Here is a 22861-nt window from a genome sequence, read left to right as displayed (position 1 = left end):
AAGTAAAATACTGATATTCTAAGGAAAAGCACACAACGACAAGATTGGACAATTTCAGTCAACAGAGTCCATACAGTCAATTGTTATGGAGAGAAGATGATGAGGCCGGATCCACTTTGCGTTAGTTGGTTTATTTTCCAGTTTGAGGAGGAGAAATATTCAGAAAGCGAGGAGCAACTGACAGGTTAGAATTCTGATGAGGAGGGCACCTCTCTCTACCAAGCTTCACCCCCCCCCACTACCCCCCCCCCACTACCCCCTCCCCTATCATCGTGTTCTCCCTCCCTCGCAGCACGGCAGACAGGCAGGCAGGCAGGCCGACCTGAGCTGGAGAACCTTGATTTGGGGCTGATGTGTTTTATAAGCAGAGGTTGGTGTGACGATGGAGAGAACCAGGAAACTAGAAAGCGTTCTGGCTTTTAACCCCTTCCTTCCCTCATTAGAACTCTTTCTCTCAATCTCTTACTTTCTTGTCTTTCTCTCTCTGGACGTGCCACCTGCGTGGGTTCAGTCGGCGTAGAGGATGAACCCAGAGAAGGTGCTGTATTTGTTGTTGTTGCCGCCGTGAGCCTTGCCCCCGTCCAGCTTGATGTAGACCTCGTCGCCTGCGTCTAGGTGGAGGATGACGCTGTTGGAGGCGTAGTCATAGTTCTGGTCAGCGTCCTGGGCGATGGCACTAGCTCGCACCTGGAACAGAGAGGAGAGGAAAGAGAGGCTGTATGGGTTAGAGAAACACACTGCACTCATTTGATCATCTGAAATGGAAGTCATTTCTGTTGTCATGCTTTGATTTTGCCTTGTTCACAAAAAGAACAAGTGACGGGTCAGTAGCCCTCTGGTGCATCGCACACCACAACATGATTTTAATTAGGCTGTCATTGGTTCGTCGTTGAACGTTCGGAAATGAATTGAAGGCGGTGGACCGGGGTGTCGGGTCAGATGGTTACTGTCTCTGCTCAAAGCGCTGCTCAGTGTTCTCCACCTGAGTAGACATTCTAAGAAACCCAACAACGGGTCTCATTCTCCTGGTGACCTGGCTCTATTATACACTTAGAAAAAGATAAGTACCATCTAGAACCTTAAAAGCTTTTACTGCAGTGGGCGAAATCAGGGTCACAAGGAGTGTTTCCTGGTAGTCTTAAACAAATCTACTTTGAAACAAAAGTAGACACCTCACACACATGGTTATGGGCTTACAAAAAGAAGACACCTGTACCATGTCAGATATAGAGTTGAAATGTATTACATTTAGAGTTTGTATCCCAATATTACACATTATATCCGTCACAGAAGACTGAAATATAACAAAACCTTTTGATATAGAAAAACCTGATTTTCATTTTTTTTCTCTATGTAATGTTTATTAATTATGAAAAATATGAATAAAATTCCACCCATGAGGCCACTAAGTAATTTGACTGCAGGAAAGGGCTACAGGGTAATTCGTCTGTCCCCATAGGAGAACCCTTTGTTGGTTCCAGGTAGAACCTATTTGGTTCCCCCTCTTTTACCTCAAGCCAAAAAGGCTTACCCTTTTTTCTAAGAGTGTAGAGGGAACTACTGAGGAGTTACAGTAAAATACATCAAGGACACCCACCTCACATCAACTTATAAAAAGTGAAAAATAAATCCTTATTCTTTAGTGAATGAAAAAATACTGTGAAAGTAAGATATGTTGTAAGTGTGATTGAATTAATAGATTACTGTAAAACTACCACAGCAATTGCATTTATGTTGGCCGTAGCCTATGTGGTGAGTATGGTATTGCCAGACTGCTTGGCAGTCTGAGCGTTTGGAGCTGGATCTCCCTGACCTCTGGTCCTGGCTAATTAAGCTCCATCTGAAATGTTATCCTCTTTCCTGGGAGAACAGCGTGGGCTGTAGTGAGAAACGGGTGCCCTGACAGTAATAACTGTGTGTGTGTGTGTGTGTGTGTGTGTGTGTGTGTGTGTGTGTGTGTGTGTGTGTGTGTGTGTGTGTGTGTGTGTGTGTGTGTGTGTGTGTGTGTGTGTGTGTGTGTGTGTGTGTGTGTGCGTGAGACATAAATAAATACTTTTAAAAGTTAACCATTGACCATTCATGTAGAGTTTTACAATAAGAAACTGTAGTGCAGCAGTATTGTACTGCACTGAGACATCACCAGTACACAAGCACACAAAGGGCCTAAATAAATAGCATCAGCACCATACATTTTGGAAGACCAAAGCATCTGAGATATACATTTAGTTGCCATAAACCCTGATATTGTCTGTAGCTAAGAATCTTTTATAATCTGTCCAATGAAGAACACAGCTGTCATAAACTCAAACTACTCTTTTCCCATGCATTTCTTCTCTAAAAATCTTCTGGACTTGAATCTAAAGTATGGGCAGGGTCCCAGATCTGGTGTGCCGCCCGGCAGCCTGGCTGAGCAGGTGGCAGAGATAAGATGGGACAATTAATTGGCCCGTTTAACCAGGGGCCACACACAATGGATTTATTGACACATCTGAGGGCCAAGGGGCTGGCACAGACATCCTGCAACAACACACTGATGGGGTTTAACCCTGTAGACCTGTCAGTGATTGTCTGTGTGCCAGGGTTAGGGGAGAGCGGGAGATCAGAGGGATGGGTGGATGAGTAGAGAGAGACAGGGAGGGAGACTTGCTGTCTAATGAATCTATGTATTTCACTTCCCTCCCTCTACTACTGCTGTAATAATGAGGGTCCTGTGTGGCTCAGTTGGTAGAGCATGGTGCTTGCAACACCAGGGTTGTGGGTTTGATTCCATGGGGGACCAATACGGGGGAAAAGTATAAACATGTATCTACTGAATGTCGTTCTGGATAAGAGTGTCAGATAAAATATATTTTTATGTTTTATCTTTTCCAAGTCGTGAGAGCAGATAGTTAACCATATGTATTATGTCCTGTAATGTCAATCTTTAAATGTTTTACCAGAAGGTAGCCTATATAAAGATAAATTCATCAAAAAACTTAAATTATCTGACAACATGACTGTCATTTTAATTGGAGAAACATAATATGCACATTGTGAAAATGCAGTGAAAGCTAATTCAATGAAAGCTAATTCAATGAAAGCTAATTAAACTCATGCCCATTAGCTGTGATAGGTTGTGAGTCACTACAAGCAACAGGCAGGGACATTGAAGCCGTCTATTCAATTAAATCAAATAACAGAGTTTGAGTCAGTCCCTAGTCAGTGCTGAACAAAGTGTTTTGAGAGATACATGTATTGATTTGACACACTGTGTTTAAAAACCTGTCTAAGCTAAGCTATGATGTGAGTGACAATGAATGATCAATAAATCACAACATTTACTGAAAACATCCCATCATCGCGGGCATCACGACATCTGTCAGAGGAAGGATATTGAGTCCTCTAAAGGCTTTAAGAAATGTGAAATGAACATGGTCATATTTTTTTCTCCTTTAAAGCTGGGAAAACCTTTGTCCAGTCTTTCAATGGAAGTCTATGAAAGTCTTCAGAAACTATGAAAGACTAGAACTGAGTGGGAGAGAAACGGAGAGGTTCTCAAAGGGCACGTGAAGAAGAGTGAGAATAACTCAACTACCTCAATTACCTCAACTGCCTCGTTACCCTGTCCATTGACTCGGTACTGGTACTCCTTGTATATAGCCTCGTTATTGTTATTTTATTGTGTTAATATTTCCTTTTTTATTCTGAAAATATTTGTCTTTCTTTTTAACTCTACATAACTCTGAATGGGCTTGTAAGTAAGCATTTCACGGTAAAGTATACACCTGTTATATTTGGCGCATGTGACCAATAAAATGTGATTTGATTTTTAGAAGAATGCCCACTGCAAGATCATTTTCAACATTGATAGGGCACGCATCCACTGCTAACACCTCATGTGCCTGTCATCCCTTTTCTTTAGCAGGTCTTGTGACAGACGGAAAAGCTTAACGTCTTCACCATGGAGACAATACGATAATACAATATTTCACATGGAGCAGCATTTTATCTACTGACATCAGGGCCTCATTGCTTTTATCACATTCAAGCATCTTGGAAGCCTTGCCAGTCTTTTGGAATCAGCCTACTTCTTTGACAGTTGGGTATGAAGCACCCTGCTGACCCTCAGAGTCACGATAATGAGAATCTGAGAAATCTCAGTGATTTCATGAAGTCTTCTCCTTAGTTTATCTCCCTCTTGTCTGTTCCACTCTTCTCACAACAGAGGAAGAAAGTAATTGTGGCTGTTGAGACACATCATGCCAGACGCCTTTTAGATTATTCTCAGCCAGAATAAGAGGAATGTTCAGCAACAGTTGTCTGTAGCTAAGACGTTCCAGCTTGCATGGAGATCTTTGCCATATCGGAGAGTACTTTCAAGGTGAAGTACTTAGGGTAATGCTATGAAAGACTATGCCAAACAGTTATGCTGAAGCCAGCCTTAAAGGTGTAGGTTTATATATGGCACGTTGTACCATAGGCATCTATGAGTCTTTTTTTCATTGTTTACCTTCCTGATTAAATCTCGCAAGGCTCATATCAATGTGCAAACAAAGCTCTCTCTCCTGATCCGTAGCAGCAGTCGTCCACTGCATATTAATATGAGATGATTCGCCCTGAGCACACAAAGTCAACACGTTCTTATTAGAAGGTTGCTGCTTTTTGCCGGATGGGGGCGGCGGATAGGGACTTGGTCGGATCTGCCTATGGGGATTTTGATGAAACTTCTTCAAATATTTCTCTTATTGCATTCAGATTGAACTCTGGGACCTCTGATGTCAGAGGTGTGTGATATGACTCGCTTCAACTCCTTGTGTTAGAAAGTCAAGGAAGTCAACTTGCCAAGGACTATCCTTGAGCTATTAGAAATCCGATGTATTTGTTCTCAGCAACCATTGATCACAAAGAATCTGACCCCGCTGTAGTGATATTAAATAATTGAGATTGAAGCTGTCATTCCATTGCTCAATTCATTGTTCATTCTCTATTTCTTTCACTCAGTCGCAGTTGTACACAATGACAGAGAAGCCACAACATTTACCCTCACACTGTACTCGGCACAACTCACAAGCTGGAAGCGCAAGCCATAGGTTAGACTTTGGAATGCGAGAGAGACCGAGAGAGAAAGAGGGAGGGAGCAAAAGAATCAGCCAGATGGAAAGGGAAAACAAAACGGCAACTGGCAGAGCATGGCCTCAAAATAGAATACGACGTGGAACTTTTGAAACAACAAATCAAAGCATAAGCGCCCAGGCCAGCCTAGCCTACTGCAGCGAATGCAAATGGCTCCAGAGTCGTCTGACGTTGTCTCGTCTCCCCCTGCCGTGGCTGCTGAAGCATGTTAGCATCCGTCACATTGTGGCTGTGATGTCTCTGATTGAATAATGCTCTGCGTGGTACTGGAACACTAGAGAGAGATGGGAGCTGATGGCTGAGGCTGGGCTGCTTCAGCTTAATAGATAATGCCCCCCCCCCTCCACAGTGAATACCACTCCACTTGGCTCCGCTCGCATTCTGAAAACATTTGAATATGAATGTGGAGTTTATCAATAATGACAGCACTCGTACCTATAATAGGCCTCTGAGATGAAGGGACGACAGATTTTTGCATATTCACTGTCCTCTGCTAAAGCTGATTAGTCCTACGGAGTTGGGAATCATGTTGAGTTGCGATGGCATTTTTCATGATCCTATAGCTAACAGCTGAAATGCCTGGCGTTGTGTTGTTGTCTTGATTGCCAATACAAAAGATCCAAACAACCCATTGAAATATTGTACTGGAATAGGACCTTGTTGGCCTAGCTGTTTGCTGGTGTCAGTAACAGTCCCTTTCTTGGACACTCTTGGACACTGATCTGTTCTCTCCAGTTGGAGTGACAAGGACATGTCTGGATGGAGGACAGCTTCTGACGTTTCTCTGGCAGGGACTTGTTGACTCAACGTTAAGCTTCCATTCTTTAAACTTCGCTCGCCTCTTTCTAAATCCAAGTGTACCGCCACCTAATTGGGTTTGAACACCCAACCGTGAGCCGCATGCCTGATGGCAGCTTAACCACCTTGTCACAACCATGTCACATCTCCTAACCCACACCACCAACACACACTCACGCACACACAGATAAACTAGCTCGCTCGCACACACACACACACACACACACACACACACACACACACACACACACACACACACACACACACACACACACACATTTGCACGTGCTCAAAGACACACACACACACATACTGTCAAGGGTGTGTACGGGAGGCGAAGTCTGGTGCAGGAGAGCACAGTGTAGTGAACAGGTGCACTTTAATTCCGTTCCGCAAAATACAGCACATAAAAACAATAACGTGCCAAAAACACGGAACATGGCAAAAGTAAAGCGCCCGACAATAATCCACATCACAAACAAACAATTACACACAAAGACATGGAGGGGAACAGAGGACTATATACATGCAGTAATTATGGAATGAAAACCAGGTGTGTAATGGAACGAGACAAAACCAATGGAATATGAGAAATGGAGCGGCGATGGCTAGAAAGCCGGTGACGTCGATCGCCGAACGCCGCCCGAACAAGGAGAGGAGCCGACTTCGGTGGAAGTCGTGACACAAACACAAATCTCCCTAGTCAAAAGACCGTTGCGCAACAGATTTTTGGTGTCAGGTGTTGTTCTGAGCAAGGTTGTCATGGTGTCAAAAACTTCCATTCCTCTTTTGTGTTATTGGTGTATTTGTGGTAGAAACCAGATTAAATACATGATAAGTTGTTGAGAGAAGGAAATGGAACGGGAGAGCCACCATCTGTCAAGGAGAAGGAGAGAAAGGCTTTGTGCATTAATCACTGCATCTGTTCTGTTTGTACCTTCAGGGCATTTTTTTCCTTGTAACGTGAATTCCTTTCATCGCATGCACCTCTCCACAGTTTATACAATTGTTTATATAATGCCAAGTGTCCCTCCCACTGGGTGTCAAGTCAAAGCCTGTCATCACGGAAATGCATTATGTATTACAGTTCTGTGTCCTATCGGTTAGAAACAACGACCACTCGGGAGGATAATGACACGACAAAACACAGAGGCGATGGATGGGGCAACAGTGATAACGATGGGGCTGTACAGTCCTCTGGCTTGTTGATGATGCTGATGTATTGGCACAGACTTATCACCGGGAAAGGGGAGGAGGAGGAGAAACAGAGAGAGAGGTAGAGGGGGAAGCGTCAACTCTGGCCTGTGTGTGTCCCAGCCACTCTTGCCTGTTGGTGACTCACTCTTGTCAGTCAAATACTGTGAGAAATGCTCAACTTTCAACAATACTCAATCTCATTCGCCACTCAGTCCCTGCATCTTGGTAACACAGTGTTTTTAGGGTAGAATCTGGTGACACGTTGAACTCTTGCACAACATAAGGTAAGTTATTTTAGTTATGAATTAGTTATGAATTTTAAAAAACAGTTATTGTTTGAAATACCCCACAAAGTATTGTGGGGTATTGAGAGGAGCGTTTTGCAGTGTGAGAAACCTCCCTAACGAGGCAAAGCTTAGGCAGAAAGTGCTAATAGTCTTGAAGGAGAGGTTCAGACGTTTTGCTGCCGCATGCATTTTTCATGAAGTGCCCTATTCATCATTTCTGGCTGGATGGATTGTTGATATCTCACTGTTGATATCCGCCATTTTCATGTTTAGAGGGGAGAGCCACCTTGTCAAGCACATACAGTAACTTAGCCATCTGAGTGTGAGTCACTTTGGAGCCATTGACATGAGGGTTCCCTGTGCTGTGAGAGAGAGGGTTGGGGGTTATCCGAGTGGATTGAATTGGGTGATGGCGAGATGTCAGGGCTTAGAGAGAGATGTTTACATAAGAACAGGCCCATGGGCGCTTTCCCGTCCCCCGTATGTGCTCTCATTATAATGAAGGAGCCTTGTGAGTCAACACCAAATGTCATGCAGGAGTCAGTCATCTCCAGATGGAAACCCAGAGGCTATTTTAGACCATACACTCCTGTCTTTCAATGTATGGGGATGTTACAGCACTTATTCATAAACTATTCAATCTGAGATGACAGTGGAGATGAAGTCCTAGCGAGGTCTGGCTGCTGCTCTGCTGTTTAAAGGGACAAGACCGCTGTCACGACTCCTGCCGAGGGTGACTCCTCTCCCTGTTCGGGTGGCGCTCGGCGGTCGTCGTCACCGGCGCTACTAGCTGCCACCGATCCCTTTTTTCCTTTTCTGTTGGTTATGCCTTTATTTGTTGCACCTGTTTCAGTTAGGTCATTAGCTGAGCTATTTAAGCCCGTCTCCCCACCTGTTCTGTGTGCGGGCTTGTTTCATTCATTTACACTGTGTGTTGTGTAGTGGATCGTGTTTTTTGGGGACTTTGTATTTTGATACGCCATGTTGTGTTGGGCGAATACTCTTCTGGTGGTGCGTAATAAAAAGCACTGTACTAAAAGCTTCTGTTTCCCGCGCCTGACTCCACACCCACGACATCCCAGCGTTACAACCGCAGAGAGGCTGAAGAAGAGATGGCGTTGGAGAGAAATAGTAGTATGGGGTTTGGGTTTGCTTTCCATTGGGGAAACTTTTACGATAAATGATAGATTTTCTTCCGTTGGTTGGCAATGACAGCCGGGTGTCATCTTGACATTTCCAATGTGTGTGGTATTTCTTAACAACATGGGCAAATCTTCATTTAATAGTCCTACCGCACCTAATTAGACTGCTTCTAATGTTCCACTCGGCAGAATGTCAAATCCGATGTCCAATTACACAGCAAATCAAGGCCAAAGGGCCGCCTCTGCTACCCGTCCAGCTGATTATAGAGTGGGGGGGTCATAGACTACAACCCGGGTCTGTCAGAGTGGGAACGGGTTACACACACGCAGGCACATGCATGAATGCACGCACACAGACAGAGACACACGCACGCACATGGTGGGATCGATACCAAGGGCCTAGGGAAGCTCGCCTTTCCCTACCCCAGACACCTCGGTCTACTCTAGACAGAGACTCTCTGTTCCTGAAGACATACAGAGACGAACAGCGGCCCCTCAGTCTCAGTGCTTAAACACCTAAACCTAACCCAAAGATATTCTCTGGCTTTATTTTAGCGCCAGAGTGTTAAGTAGACTGTTTAGCTGATGAGACAGATATACCGATATGGTAACACTTTATTTTAAGGTACACATATTAGCAACTCATTTGTAGTTTATAAGTGTGTATATAAGTAGCGTAAAGGTCTTAATTAGGTCTTATTAGCCATATATAAGGCCTTAATTAAGTATTTTCTTATTCAAACGTTATAAGTCATGTATTACTGGACAATCCTTAACATCCTTATTATCAATAATAAAGGCATATTAACATTTAATAAAGAGCAAGTTAAACAAGAAACAGACTCTTAATGAGCTGTCTTAATGTGGGACTGGTAAGGGGATTGTACCTCAATATGTGTTCCCTATTTTAACTATCCATAAATGACCTTATTGGACAGAAAGGGGCACAGCTCCGTTCATATATGCCATACAGCCAACATTCTAGTCAAAACTCTGAAACTGAGGAGTTGTGTAGTTTGATGACATAATAAATTTATTGATATATGTCAAATAACAAACATTCAAGTCTGATTTTAACAATTGATGTAAACAATTAGTTTCAGGCAAACATTATTATGGGTTCGCTCATGTGTGTGGGGTGGTGCGCCCCCTTTTGCGATTCACATTATATCATGCCATACAGTCAACATCCATATATGGAAGTATATATTGAAGTTTAGTTGCACATTTTTTTTTGTTACATCAAATGACTTGAATGTTGGCTGTATGGCATATATGAAGGGAGGTGTGCCCATTTCTGTCCAATGAGGTAATTTATGGCGAAAACAATTCTGCAAGTAAAAATATGGTCACACTTATAATAGGGAACACATATTTAGGTACAAACCCCTTACCAGTCCCACATTAAGACAGCTCATTAAGAGTCTGTTTCTTGTGTTACTTGCTCTTTATTACATGTTAATATTCCTTTATTATTGCTAATAATTATGTTATTAAGGATTGGCCAGTAATACACGACTTTGAATAATACATCGCTAAATTAAGGCCTAATAAGTGGCTAATATGATATAATAAAGGCCATATAAGATCATTATATATACTTATAAACTACAAATAAGTGGCTAATAGGTGTACCTTAAAATAAAGTGTTACCGCAGATATATATTGATTCAATGTCTAGACTATTCTGAAATAATAGATGCTACAAAGTAAATGAATGCAATGCATATATGTGTATTTTAACACCCAACATAGCCTGAACTTTCTTTCAGTCGCCCTAATTACGGGAAAAAGCTCTTTTTTTTTTTAACCAAATTTTCAAACAGGTTTCATTAATCAAGACAGACACTAATATAACATGCCAGATTCGGATCCAGATGGTTCGTGTTTGTTCAATTTGCTGTGTATAGATTGCCATGCTAAACACACTGCATGGGTCACACCTGGATACACAGCAATAGTCTAAACAGTCTTGTGTTGATGTGCACCAGAGCATAAGAAACCACCAGAGACATGAAGAAGGAACCACTGAGATGCATGTTGATAGGTTGGGAAATGACACGCAGATAACAGCTTCATTCACGCAGTATTGTGTCTCCAACAGCCCTCTAGGGGGAAATACAAAGACATTTTCTAAATGTTGCTTTGGATAATACTTTACACACATAATAGTGTTGGATCTGTGACATCCACTTGTATTGATTATATCTTCACTAATGCTGCAGAGCTTTGATGCAACGCTGTATCAGTTCCCATTGGCTGCAGTGACCATAACATTGTGGCAATAACAAAGCCAAAGTGCCAAAGGTCGGGCCTAAAGTAATTTAGATATTACATTTTTTATAATACATTTTTGTTCATTTTATTTAGTATTTTTTCACACCAAATACAAACATACACATACGAACAACTTACAGACAGACGCACACAAACAACGACTACATCTCATCTGCCCAGACCCACATGCTCACACCCCTTCCCTAGTGCCTGAATGATTGTTTGCCTTAAATTGTACCAATTTGTTCTCCTCGCCCATTCTATTTCAATAATAAATAATACGATATTTCCATTATGTTAATTGGCGGATTGATTTCCAAGTTTTTTGTATCCGTTTTTTCAAGTTGAGTGATGAGAAGAGAATCGTGTCTCAATACTTCTGACAGACAACTTTTTATCTCGCCCATAACTTTTAGACTTTATAGCATTCCCAGAGAGCATGGATTATTGAGTCATTGTTAGTTTTACACTTAAGACATGACTCTGCCGTTGTGTTGTAAAAAAAAATAAAAAAGGTATCTTCCATAATACGTTTGTTTATACTGGATTAAACATACATTTTCGTTAACTGTAATTTAGTTAGTTATGCTCCAACTAGTCCCTCCATCTTGTGCCAACATCTATTCATTTTAAGTCTTGGTTCCAATAGTTTATATTTTCTTCTAAGAGATTGTCAATTGGATATGCTCTCTGCAAGGTTTTGTATATCTTACCTATCATATGAACATCCTTTTCTGATTCAAATAAGATTCCCTCAAGGTTGCTCTGATGCCCAAAGGATTTCATTTGAAAATCTACATTGTTCAGTCCAATAGTGCTTTTTAATTCTATCATGGAAATAAATGTATTTCCTGTTAAAAAGTAATTTACGGTTTCTATGCCTTTACTTTTTAATGTGGAAGAATTTATCTGTGAATTCTGAAAAGCTATCCAAGGATTGTTCAATAGGGTTGTGTTTTTAGGGAGTGATATTGGTTAATTTTCTTCCATATTGTTATAGTGTTCTTAACTATGAAGTTAATGTTTTTAGCTTTAACCTTTGAAAACAGACACATAAAATATTCAGGGGATGAGCATGCGTATCTTCAATATGCACCCATTGTTCTCTTTAGTCCATTTAACTGTACTGTATGTCGCAAGTAAAAGCCTGGGTAGCGAGTTAATACAATTCCCAGTCTGGAAGGTTAAACCCCTCAGACTAAGATGTAAAACTTTCCTTTTTATACTATGATTTTTTTTTTGCCCATACAAAGTCTATTATGACTAAGTATACTTTTTTAAAGAAAGTCTTCAGTGGGGTAATTGGTATTACTGAAAATAAATACAAGAACTTTGGAATCCATGTAATTTATAAGAGATCATACCAAATGTTCTCAGGACTCTGTTTTTGAAGATGTGTATGAGGAAATGAATCCAGATCCAGCAATGGAAGTATTTGTAAAATTATTCATGCCAATTGCTGACAAGCATGCACCTGTTAAGAAATGAACTGCGATAACTGTTAGGGCCCTCTGTCATAAGCTTCGTCTTCAGATGAGGAGTAAGAAGTATCGGACCAATACGCAGCGTGGTAAGTGTCCATACTTATATTTTTATTCAAACTAAACAAAACAAGAAAACGAACGACAGTCCTGTAAGGTACAAATGACTATACGGAGAAACAACCACCCACAAACACAAGAGAAAATAAACCCATATAAATATGGCCTCCAATTAGAAGCAACGACAACCAGCTGCTTCTAATTGGAAGTCGTTCCCAAAACTAACATAGAAATAGAACTAGAAATACAAAAATAGAAATACAAAACAGAACAATCCCCAAAAACCCCGACAACACAAAACAAACACACCCCTGCCACGTCCTGACCAAACTACAATAACAAATAACCTCTTTTACTGGTCAGGACGTGACACCCTCTGGCTTAACAAGGAATTTAAAAAGTGTATGGTTCAAATAAATTATGCAAAAGTGGTGGCAAACAAGTCAGGCTGCTCAACTGATTGGTTGACATACTGTAAATTGAGAAATTTGGTGACTTAAACTTAACAAAAAGAAGAATAAATTATATTATCAAACCAAGATAAATTACATAAAACACAATGGAAAAAGACTCTGGAGTACCTTAAATGATATCTTGGGCAAGAACGATTGTTATCCATCAATAACCTCCAGGTATAGACAACCTTGATGGGACACTATTGAGAATAGTAGCAGACTGTATTTCCACCCCCATTTTCTTTATCTTGAACCAAAGCCTAAAGGAGTGTGTCTCCACAGGCGTGAAAGGAAGCAAAAAGTAATTCCACTGCCTAAAAACAGTAAAGCACCCTTTGCTGGCTCTAACAGCCGCCCAATCAGTTTGCTGCCTGTTCTTAATAAACTGATAGGGAATATTGTGTTTGAACAAATACAATGAAATTCAACTTGTACTGTACTGACTCAGATGACAGATGATTGGTTAAAATAAATGGATAATAAAATGATAGTTGGAGCTTTATTGTTAGATTTCAGTGCAGTCTTTCATGTAATTGATCATAAATTGTTATTGAAGAAACTCACTTGCTATGGCTTTATATCACTTGCCATCACATGGTTGGAGAGTTATTTATCCAATTGAACCCAGAGAGTGTTCTTCAATGGAAGCTTCTCTAACATCAGATATATACAGTGTGGTGTCCCTCAGGACAGTTGCCTTGGGCCATTACTCTTCTCTATTTTTTCAAATGATTTGCCGCTGGTCTTATACAAAGCTAGAATGACTATGTCTGTGGATGATTCCACACTCAACATATCAGCACCCAAAGCCAGTGAGCTCACTGAAATTCTAAATAAGGAGTAACAATGTCAGAATGGGTGATTAGTAATAAACTGGTCTTAAATACATCTAAAACTAAAAGTATTGTATTTGGTTAAAAAAATTATCTTAAGACTTAAACCTCAACTGGAGTTGTGTATAAAGGCAGTGACCATTGAGCAAGTTGAGGAAGCTAAACTCCTAGATATAACATTAGATGGTCAATTATCATGGTCAAGTCATATTGACAAGTTATTGTGAAGATGGGGAGGGGTATGTCTGTTATTAACAAAAATCAACTGTACTAGTTGTTCAGGCTCTGGTCATGTCTTATCTTAATTACTGTCCGGTAATATGATCAAATGCAGCAAAGAAAGACCTAGCAAAGCTGCAGCTGGCACAAAACAGAGCAGTGCGCCTTGCCCTTAAAATATACATTTAATTTTTTGCAACCAAATCAAACATTTTGATGTAAAATGCTATAGAACGGTCCAGACACCTTTCGTGTGATTTCACATGTTTTTGAGAAACTTACCCCAAACACCAAATCACTTCCTCGTCCTTGTTGTGTAGTATGGGGGCACCGAAAAAAACATGAACAAAGGTTCCAAAAACCTCCAAATACGTCCTTTTACAAACGGCAACACTCAGTATAGTGATACAGGTTGTTAGATGTGGTACACATGAAATTGTGTCATTCCATACTTTATCTGTAACATTATACAAAAAAAACATGTGAAATCACAAATAATCTGTTCCCTTCTATAACATGTCATTTTACATCAAAAATAGAGATTTGGTTGTAAAAAATAAAACTTCTCCATTAATTACACATACAGAACTAACATGAACAACATGCATTCCAGTCTTTCCTGGTTGAGGGTTGACGAGAGATTAATTGCTTCTCTTCTAGTTTTTATGAGAAATATTACTGTGATGAAAATTCCTGATTGTCTGCATAATCAAATAACGTTCAGCTCAGACACCCATGCATACCCCACAAGACATATCACCAGGGGTCTCTTCACAGTCCCCAAGTCCAAAATGAATTCACGGCAACGCACATTATTATACAGCACCATGATCGCATGGAACTCCCTTCCATCTCCAATTACTCAAGCAAACTACAAAATTAACTTTAAAAAACGGATTAAACAACATCTCATGGAACGGCAGGGACTGTGAGGGGACACACAAACGAAAACAAACACGCACACACAAACACACTCTGTTGTATTGTTTATGTGTCTTTGTGTTAGAAATGTGTGTGACTGTCCTATTCTATCAGTGTATCAGTGTTTTGTTACTTGTCATGTTCTGTGTTTTTTGTGGACCCCCCGGAAGAATAGCTGTTGTCTCTGCAAAAGCTAATGGGGATCCAAATAAACAAATAAATAAACCAGTCTATGAAGATGATCGCAGTACTTCACTTCACAGCACCGTGTGTCTACTTGGATACATCAATTCAAAGGAGCCAGTAACGGACTGTGCCAAGATTTCCCCTAGTTTCTATACTACAGTCCAGAATCTTTCAAGTGTGTTTTTGCTTTCTAAGCAAAACAGTATTCTTGAAGTTAACCTCCAAGAGCAAAACTTTATCTATCCAATAACAATCAAGACACATATTGATATTAAATTGTCAATAAAGGGATGGGCATAAACAGTGCACTTCTGGAGGTCACCTTGGACGGCTGGAACAGAGCAGAGGAGATGTAGAGGGCAGTGCACAGTGGGGGGGCAGGTGTGTGTTTCTGCGTGTGTGCGCGTGCGCGTGCATAGTGGGAAGCAGGGAGCAGTAATTGTTGGGGAAGAGCCATATGCGCTGCTTGGAGGACGCTGGAGCTTATTAAAGAAGGAGACAGAGTGATTATTCACACAGGGCCCTCCTGAGAGAGTGACGCTCACGTCATTGCTTTTAATTAACTCTGGAACGGTTCTGCGGATTAATACAAATATTAAGAAGGGAACCGAGGAGGAGCACAAACACATCCTGGATCTGGTTCAAGGTTTTACTACGATTAAAAAGGCTCTTTGGCATGACAGAACTCTCTTTTCCCCACCTCCCTATTTTGTAGTTTTTTTCCTCCATTTGTAGTAGCGTGGCAAATGGATTCGTCTTTATTGTCATTGCCTCGTCTCCCAGGGTGTTTCCGACTCAGGGAATCGAGACTCTGACACATCCGTCGGAGAAGATTGGGATTGGTTGGAGATAGTTGTCAAGCGAGTAAAAGAACGTCAGAAATAAGAAGCCAAGGAGAGAGGAGAGGAGTGGAGTGGGAACTTGGAGAGCAGATGAAGTGCACCGGGCTGAAAATAGAATCGTATTTGCCTGCTTACCAAGAGCAGCTAACTCTTTGGTGTAGCTTGAAATGTGTCAAGGTGCTGGGGACAATGTTGACACTCTCCTAATGCAACCCACAGAGGGAGAGAGGAGAGGGAGATAAAAACAGCAAGGCTCCGGAGTGGAGATGATACAGGGTGCAGAACAACTGCAGTGCTAGAGCCTGAGAACCTGCAGTTTCATGATGCACCAAGGCCAAAGGATGATAAAATACTGGCATTGTGTGCTATTCCCAGTCCTCCCCAGCCTCCTAGTCCCTACACAGCTTCTCTCGACCTTAAATGAGCAGAGGAATGCTCCGGCCCAGACAGCCCTGCTCTAGGACCATCAGCCTTCCCGTGGCCACTTCATCAATGACACAGCACAAGTTACCCCACATTTATAACCATTCACAGTAATTTACGCAGACAGACACACTGTGGTCTCACCTCCACACCAGACCCACAGACAGACCCAGAGGCTCACACAGAAAAACCTTTCTAGCAAGATTCTCTGGCTATAGTGAGTGTAAGCTACATCCCCCTCTAAGCTATGCAGAGAGAGAGAGAGAGAGAGAGAGAGAGAGAGAGAGAGAGAGAGAGAGAGAGAGAGAGAGAGAGAGAGAGAGAGAGAGAGAGAGAGAGAGAGAGAGAGAGAGAGAGAGAGAGAGAGAGAGAGAGAGAGAGAGAGAGAGAGAGAGAGAGAGAGAGAGAGAGAGAGAGAGAGAGAGAGAGAGAGAGAGAGAGAGAGAGAGAGAGAGAGAGAGAGAGAGAGAGAGAGAGAGAGTTCATTAGCCAGGCAGTTACCACTTTATAAACATTACCCCAGTCTCTGGAGATGTTCGTTGCCTGTGTCTAACTTAAGTGCTTCCCCTCCCTCCTCTTAGGAACACAATGAAGCGGGAACAGAAGGTGCTTTATAGGAACATATGTTCGCCTATTATGTATCAACACTTTTACACCCCCATAAACATTATGGTGGAGTGAGACATTATATATAGAGGAGAGGCCCTTCATGTAGCCGCCACCTCCCTTCTCCTTGGGTTTGCTGGGTGAGAAGTTTGTCAGCTTGGATAGGTCAAAGGAGTTGAACTCAGGGAACCATAGTGAGACTTGCAAACGGACACTTTTTTTGGTCTCTTTGATTTCTTGCCCTCCATGCTTATCATGTCGACACTCTTTAACACGGTAGAAATGGATTTCACTTCATTCATAACTTTTTATTCCAGTCCAGTCCAGTGATCTTATCACGTTTTCACTGAAATTCATATATCACCAGCACACCAAAACACAATTCTGGATGAAAATAGAAAGTAGCTTAGTCTATAAAAGCTGTGGCACAAAATGTACAGTACATCAGATAGATTGTTACTGACATTTACCCCAACCTTTATGTTGAACCCCTCACATGCATTATCTTCCTACAATGTTACATTAGTATTCCATGGCATGGCTGAAGCCTCCAGGTGCCTCAGGGGTGATATGTCAAAAGCAGCCGCGGACAATAGGCCTTCCCCACGAGGACACACTCTCAGTATCTGTCCAACAGACACAAGATCAAAAACACCACACTGAACCGCCAACAGATATGCCTCGGAAATTGTATTTATCTTTCTGAAATATTTTCCCATCTCCAGAAGGGCCCGTTGCTCTGGTAACAGTGCCTTCATGTCACAATGTTAGTGGATGATGGAGAGCTCTGACCTCACTGTCACAGAGACCTCTTCACAATTACATACTGAGTGTACAAAACGTTATGGACACCTTGCTAATAGAGAATAATTTGCCCTCAGAACAGCTTCAATGTATTGGGTCATGGACTCTACAAGATGTCGAAAGTGTTCCAGAGGGATGCTGGCCCATGTTGACTCCAATGCTTCCCACAGTTGTGTCAAGTTGGCTGGATGTCCTTTGAGTGGAAGAACATTCATGATACACATGGGAAACTGTTGAGCGTGAAAAACCCAGCAGCGTTGCAGTTCTTGACACAAACCAGTGTGCCTGGCACCTACTACCATACCCTGTTCAAAGGCACTTTAATAACGGCACTTTAATAATGTTTACATATCTTGCATTACTCATCTCATATGTATATACTGTATTTTATACCATCTATTGCATCTTGCCTATGCCGCTCTGTCATTGCTCATCCATATACTTATATGTATATGTTCTTATTCCATTCCTTTACTTAGATTTGTGTGTATAAGGTAGTTGTTGTGGAATTGTTAGATTACATTTTAGATATTGCTGCACTGTCGGAACTAGAAGCACAAACATTTCGCTACATTGGCAATAACATCTGCTAACCATGTGTCTGTGACCAATACAATTTGATTTGATTTAATACTTTATCTTGCCAATTCACCCTCTGACTGGCACACATACACAAGCCATGTCTCAATTGTCTCAAGGCTTTAAAATCCTTCTTTAATCTGTCTCCTCCACTTCATCTACACTGGTTGAAGTGGATTTAACAAGTATCTTCAATAAGGGATCATATCTTTCATCTGGATTCACCTGGTCAGTCTTTGTTGTGGAAAGAGCAGATGTCCTTAATGATTTGTACACTCAGTGTACCTGTATCCTTTCTTTCCATTTCAGTCATATTTTCTCTGTAATTGTAAAAGTAAGCAATGGCCAATTCAAGTGGTTGGACAATAGAATTAACCAATTACAGCAACCCCTCTGTGACCATGGGATGGATATTTCTCTATGGCAACATATGAAGAACATTGCACAAACAATAAAGACTTGATAAACATATCTGTTTCTTATTTTCCTAAGTTTTACATTAGATGAATAATGCTGCCAGACATACCCTTAGGCCTACATAGATTAAAATTGAGATTGTGTTTCATAGTTGCTAGAAATCTATATGCCTTTATGAAAGAAAGTGTTCCCTAGCTCTTTTTTTTTAAGAATGAGGGCATTCTCTCTCTGACCTATACTGACAACAGTTGATTCTTTGCAGATCCCCATCTAAATGTAAAATATAGCTGCAATCATGTCCACATAAGTCTTGAGTCGAAGGCAGGAGTTGCCTGCGCATGAATCGGATTGCAACCGACTGTAAATTGTGAAATAATCGATTATATTATGCGTACAAGTGTTAGGCAAAACACCCGTTAAAGCATAAAATATAGCAGGGAAGCATGTGCTCAACAGAAATGGCATGATGTTGTGTTGCGCTCAACCCCCAAAACCCTAACCTCTGCGTTAGCAATAGGCCTACAAGGTAACCTTGTAGATTAAGTCTACTTTAAACATTTTGAAACTGGCCAACTAGGACACGTCGTATTCAGTCATGATGACAAATACATTTACAGTACCCTATGTGAACTACGTTTAATTCCATTATAAAATATCATGTAAACCACTTAAGTGCTGTAATATCAGGGTAATAAGTAAAACAGATATACTTTGCGTTTATGATCAAATGTTCTGCAGAAACACTGGGAACAAAAGTTTAGACCTACAAGATAAATAAACGTAGTCTAATTAACATTAAACAAAGTAACTCAAAAGTCTAATTGACAAAGCAATATGTTGGAGACCATGCTGTTAGGGCATTGAAAAACATTCCGTGGGGCTTAATGAAAGATAATTATGAGGATTGTAATTATACACTATAGGCTAATGGAGCTGTAATATGTCATGTAAAAGGGGGATGTGACCTTCACCCTATACGTAAGTGGTCATGAACAGATAATACGAGGATATTCAATCACAAAATATTTGATGTGCGCTGAAGCTGTTGTATAATTTATGATTGCCTCGATGCATATTGCAAATGACTTGATGGTAAAAAAATATATATTTATCTTATACTCTCCTGCGCTTTAGACGTTACCGCCTTTGCTGGACGCGAAAGTTCTCGAGTAGCACACACTCGAGGTACCTGAGAGCAGGGCGAAATAAATCCATCTCCAGACCCGTCAAGTGATGCGTAAAAAATACATCATACAAATTATATTTATTTCAAGCGAATGTCACGCAAATATTCCCTTGTTTTGTCAACCATATACAACCGACATAATAAGCAACACTTACATTTTCCAGTCTGTTCACACAGTGACGGATACGTAGGCTAATTGTCATCCTCTCGTTTTACGCACGAGACGTTTGGATAATTGCGGTCTTGTTGAGTCTCTCCAGGAGTACAACGTTAGATTACATGTAATTAAATATGTGAACTCGACAGTTAAATGTAGCACAATGTAATTTGTGTCTGAACGCATCACTTTTTGACTTGCTGCAGTTCACAGATGTATCGAGCACAGATAAGCAGGCCGTTCTTGGTTCAGAATTAAACTTTTCGCAATAATAATGATAGCCAATGTCTGGGAATTTTTTTAATTCTTAAAATATCTGCCGGCTGACTAAAAGCTGCATCTGCTATAGTGGCTTTCACACCACTCCTGTGACTCAACTTATTTAATGTACTTTCCCTATCTAATCAATTTAGTCTACACAAGCAGAAATGCGAAAGTAATACGATCCGAAATTACTGGCTAATATCTTATTTCTGAAAAGATAAATGATTTGTTACAATTGCGTAAAGATCTGAGTCAATTATTAAATAGAGCTAGTCCTAACTGACAAATAGAGATGCTTCCATAAATCAGGCACATACACCTTTTTCACCTTCTTTTACATTTACACCAGTATTATATGGCAAACTTATCAAATTTGAAACAAGTAGGAAAGTGACATGGACTTGGGGGAAACTGTCTGTCCTTTGATTTGAGGGATGCGGGCAATGTCAGTGTGTATTTATGCAATGAGGGGAAGCGCGCCAGATTACACATCATTCTCTCTGGGCGCGTTTGGTGCCACAGCTGTGTGACCGTCATCTGCTCGCTCAGGGGTTTTTGGGGAGCGCACGACAGATGCTTCCGCTACCCACCAGCCTTCCGTTTCCTCGGAAATAGAGCCTCTGTATTATAACGCGGTTTCAGGGCAATTTGATTGTGAAGCTCCGATTAAATTTCCACCAACAAAGTTACCACAGTGACATCAGGTGACACCCAGCGATAGGAAGAGAGAGGGGGAGGGAGAGCGAGCACAACAGAGTATCAAGGGATAAGGTGAGATATCTGTAATTTAGAAGGAACCTGAGTCTGTAGCAGAGAAACCATTGGAGTGCTAATTAAAAAGAGCAGTAAGCAGTGAGTGGTAGTATGTATAAGATCCCTCTATGCTGAGTGGCTGAGCAGTATAAGACTTGGAAAAGTGAAACTTGGAGAAGTGAGTTGACTCACCTGTTCGTTTTTGCAGAGGTCTGCCCACATACTGGTCCCATCCCCTCCTCTCATCAGCACATGGTAGATGAAGAAGTAGGTGCCAGGGATGCTGCAGATGAACTTGCCTGAGATGCCGTCGTAGTTGTTTCCCAAGTTGGTGACCACGTCGTCAAACTTGAGGATCTCATAGCCTTCATGGGGGTTCTTAAGCCCTGCGTAAAAGGCCACCCGGGGCACTGTGCTGTAGGTGGCTGTGCTGATAGCTCCGTTTCCCCCCAACCCCAAAATCCCAGTCCTCCCTCCAGACCCTCGGTCTCCAGGGGGTCCCACTGGCCCCGGTGGCCCTGGCTCTCCAGGCGGTCCCGGGAGTCCAGGTTTACCTGGCCTGCCTTGCTTGCCCTGGGGGCCCTGCACCAGCGTGGAGGGCATGTTGCTGTTGTCGCTGAGGGCCTCGGCCTCCGCCTGGATGCCACTGGAGCTGGTGCTGCTGGCCGTTGTGCCCTTGTTCAGGTAGGGGTCGCACACCATGCGGCAGGTACCAAGCATTTCAAAGTGGCTGGTGTCGGTGCCCACGGAGCTGACCAGGACGGGGATGAGGACCACCAGCACCAGGACCAGCATGACCCCGACGGCAGCCGCCACCAGGGTCTTCCTCCCGATGCTGAGTCGGGGAAGGGGCTGTGCTGCCAGCGTGGCTCTCCCTGGGGCGGAAATGGTGACTGCTGGGTGTGGGGAGCCTGCCACCGAGGAAAGGGACACGGGGATCCCAAGTAGAGTAGGAGGAGGAGCGGCGAGTGTGTGAGGGTAAGAGAGAGACCCACATACACTCACTGATACGCCTCGCTGCTTTCACTCACACAGAGGTAGTTCCCGTATACTCTCGCTCACCAGCGTGCACACTGACGCACATAGGGAGCACACACGAGCCGACATACAGAATTTAGTCCCAAACTCTTGGCATGAAAAAGGAGAAAGAAAGAGGATGCAAAGGAAGGAACACTCAGGAGGAGGAGTGTTAGAGAGAAACAAGAGGAATGATAAGAGGACGAAACAGAGAGTGAGTGTGAGAAAGAGAGACGGAGAGAGTAGTCATAGAGTCCGCGTGCGTGCGTGTGGTGTGTTTGTGGTGACGGATTCTCAGGCTTAGCTTTTTATATGGCAGTAGCAGTGGAGCCCCCCCTCCACTCATCCTCCCCTCTCCTCCTCCCCTCTCCTCCTCCCCTCTCCTGGTTGGCGTGGTTACACGTAGGGGGAGGAGGGAGCCCCACACTGTCCCCTCTCCCTCTCTGTCTCACTCAGAATGGCTCTCATCACATCACATTACTTTCTACCACACTACACTCCCTCTGAGCCAGTGAGGAGCCAACACACGCTCCCTCCCTCTCTCCTTCTCCCTCTCTACTCTCTTACCCTGACTCCTCACTCCTTCCTACCACTTTTGATGCTTTCGCTCTCTCTCTCTCTCTCTCTCTCTCTCTCTCTCTCACTTCTTCCACTTTTGATACTGTTTCTCTCTTTCTCTCCTTCTCTCTCTCATCAGCCTCCAGCCTCTAAAAATAAAGATGGAGCACAGGGAAAGGGAGCTGCATTTTCCTGAAGGTGCCAGGAATGTATATGCTTTTTACACTTTCTATCTGGCGTATCCACACACACACACACACACACACACACACACACACACACACACA

At 42.3% G+C, this 22861-nt stretch overlaps 1 protein-coding gene across 1 annotated transcript; it reads right to left on the bottom strand.

Moving 5' to 3' along the window:
* Positions 1–251: 251 nt before the first annotated feature.
* On the bottom strand, positions 252–22351 carry LOC106607308 (C1q-related factor). The gene is made up of 2 exons (XM_014204145.2): positions 21192–22351; positions 252–687 (listed from the first exon to the last, which is right to left on the bottom strand). Exons 1-2 carry the CDS (start codon positions 21792–21794, stop codon positions 508–510), a joined length of 783 nt encoding a protein of 260 aa, XP_014059620.1. The 5' UTR covers positions 21795–22351; the 3' UTR covers positions 252–507.
* Positions 22352–22861: the final 510 nt, after the last annotated feature.

The sequence above is a fragment of the Salmo salar genome, chromosome ssa06 (assembly GCF_905237065.1).
Source record: "Salmo salar chromosome ssa06, Ssal_v3.1, whole genome shotgun sequence".
NCBI classification, from domain to species: Eukaryota; Metazoa; Chordata; class Actinopteri; order Salmoniformes; family Salmonidae; genus Salmo; species Salmo salar.
The sequence above is the reverse complement of the archived record's forward strand: the minus strand, read 5'-3'. Positions and strand labels throughout refer to the sequence as shown.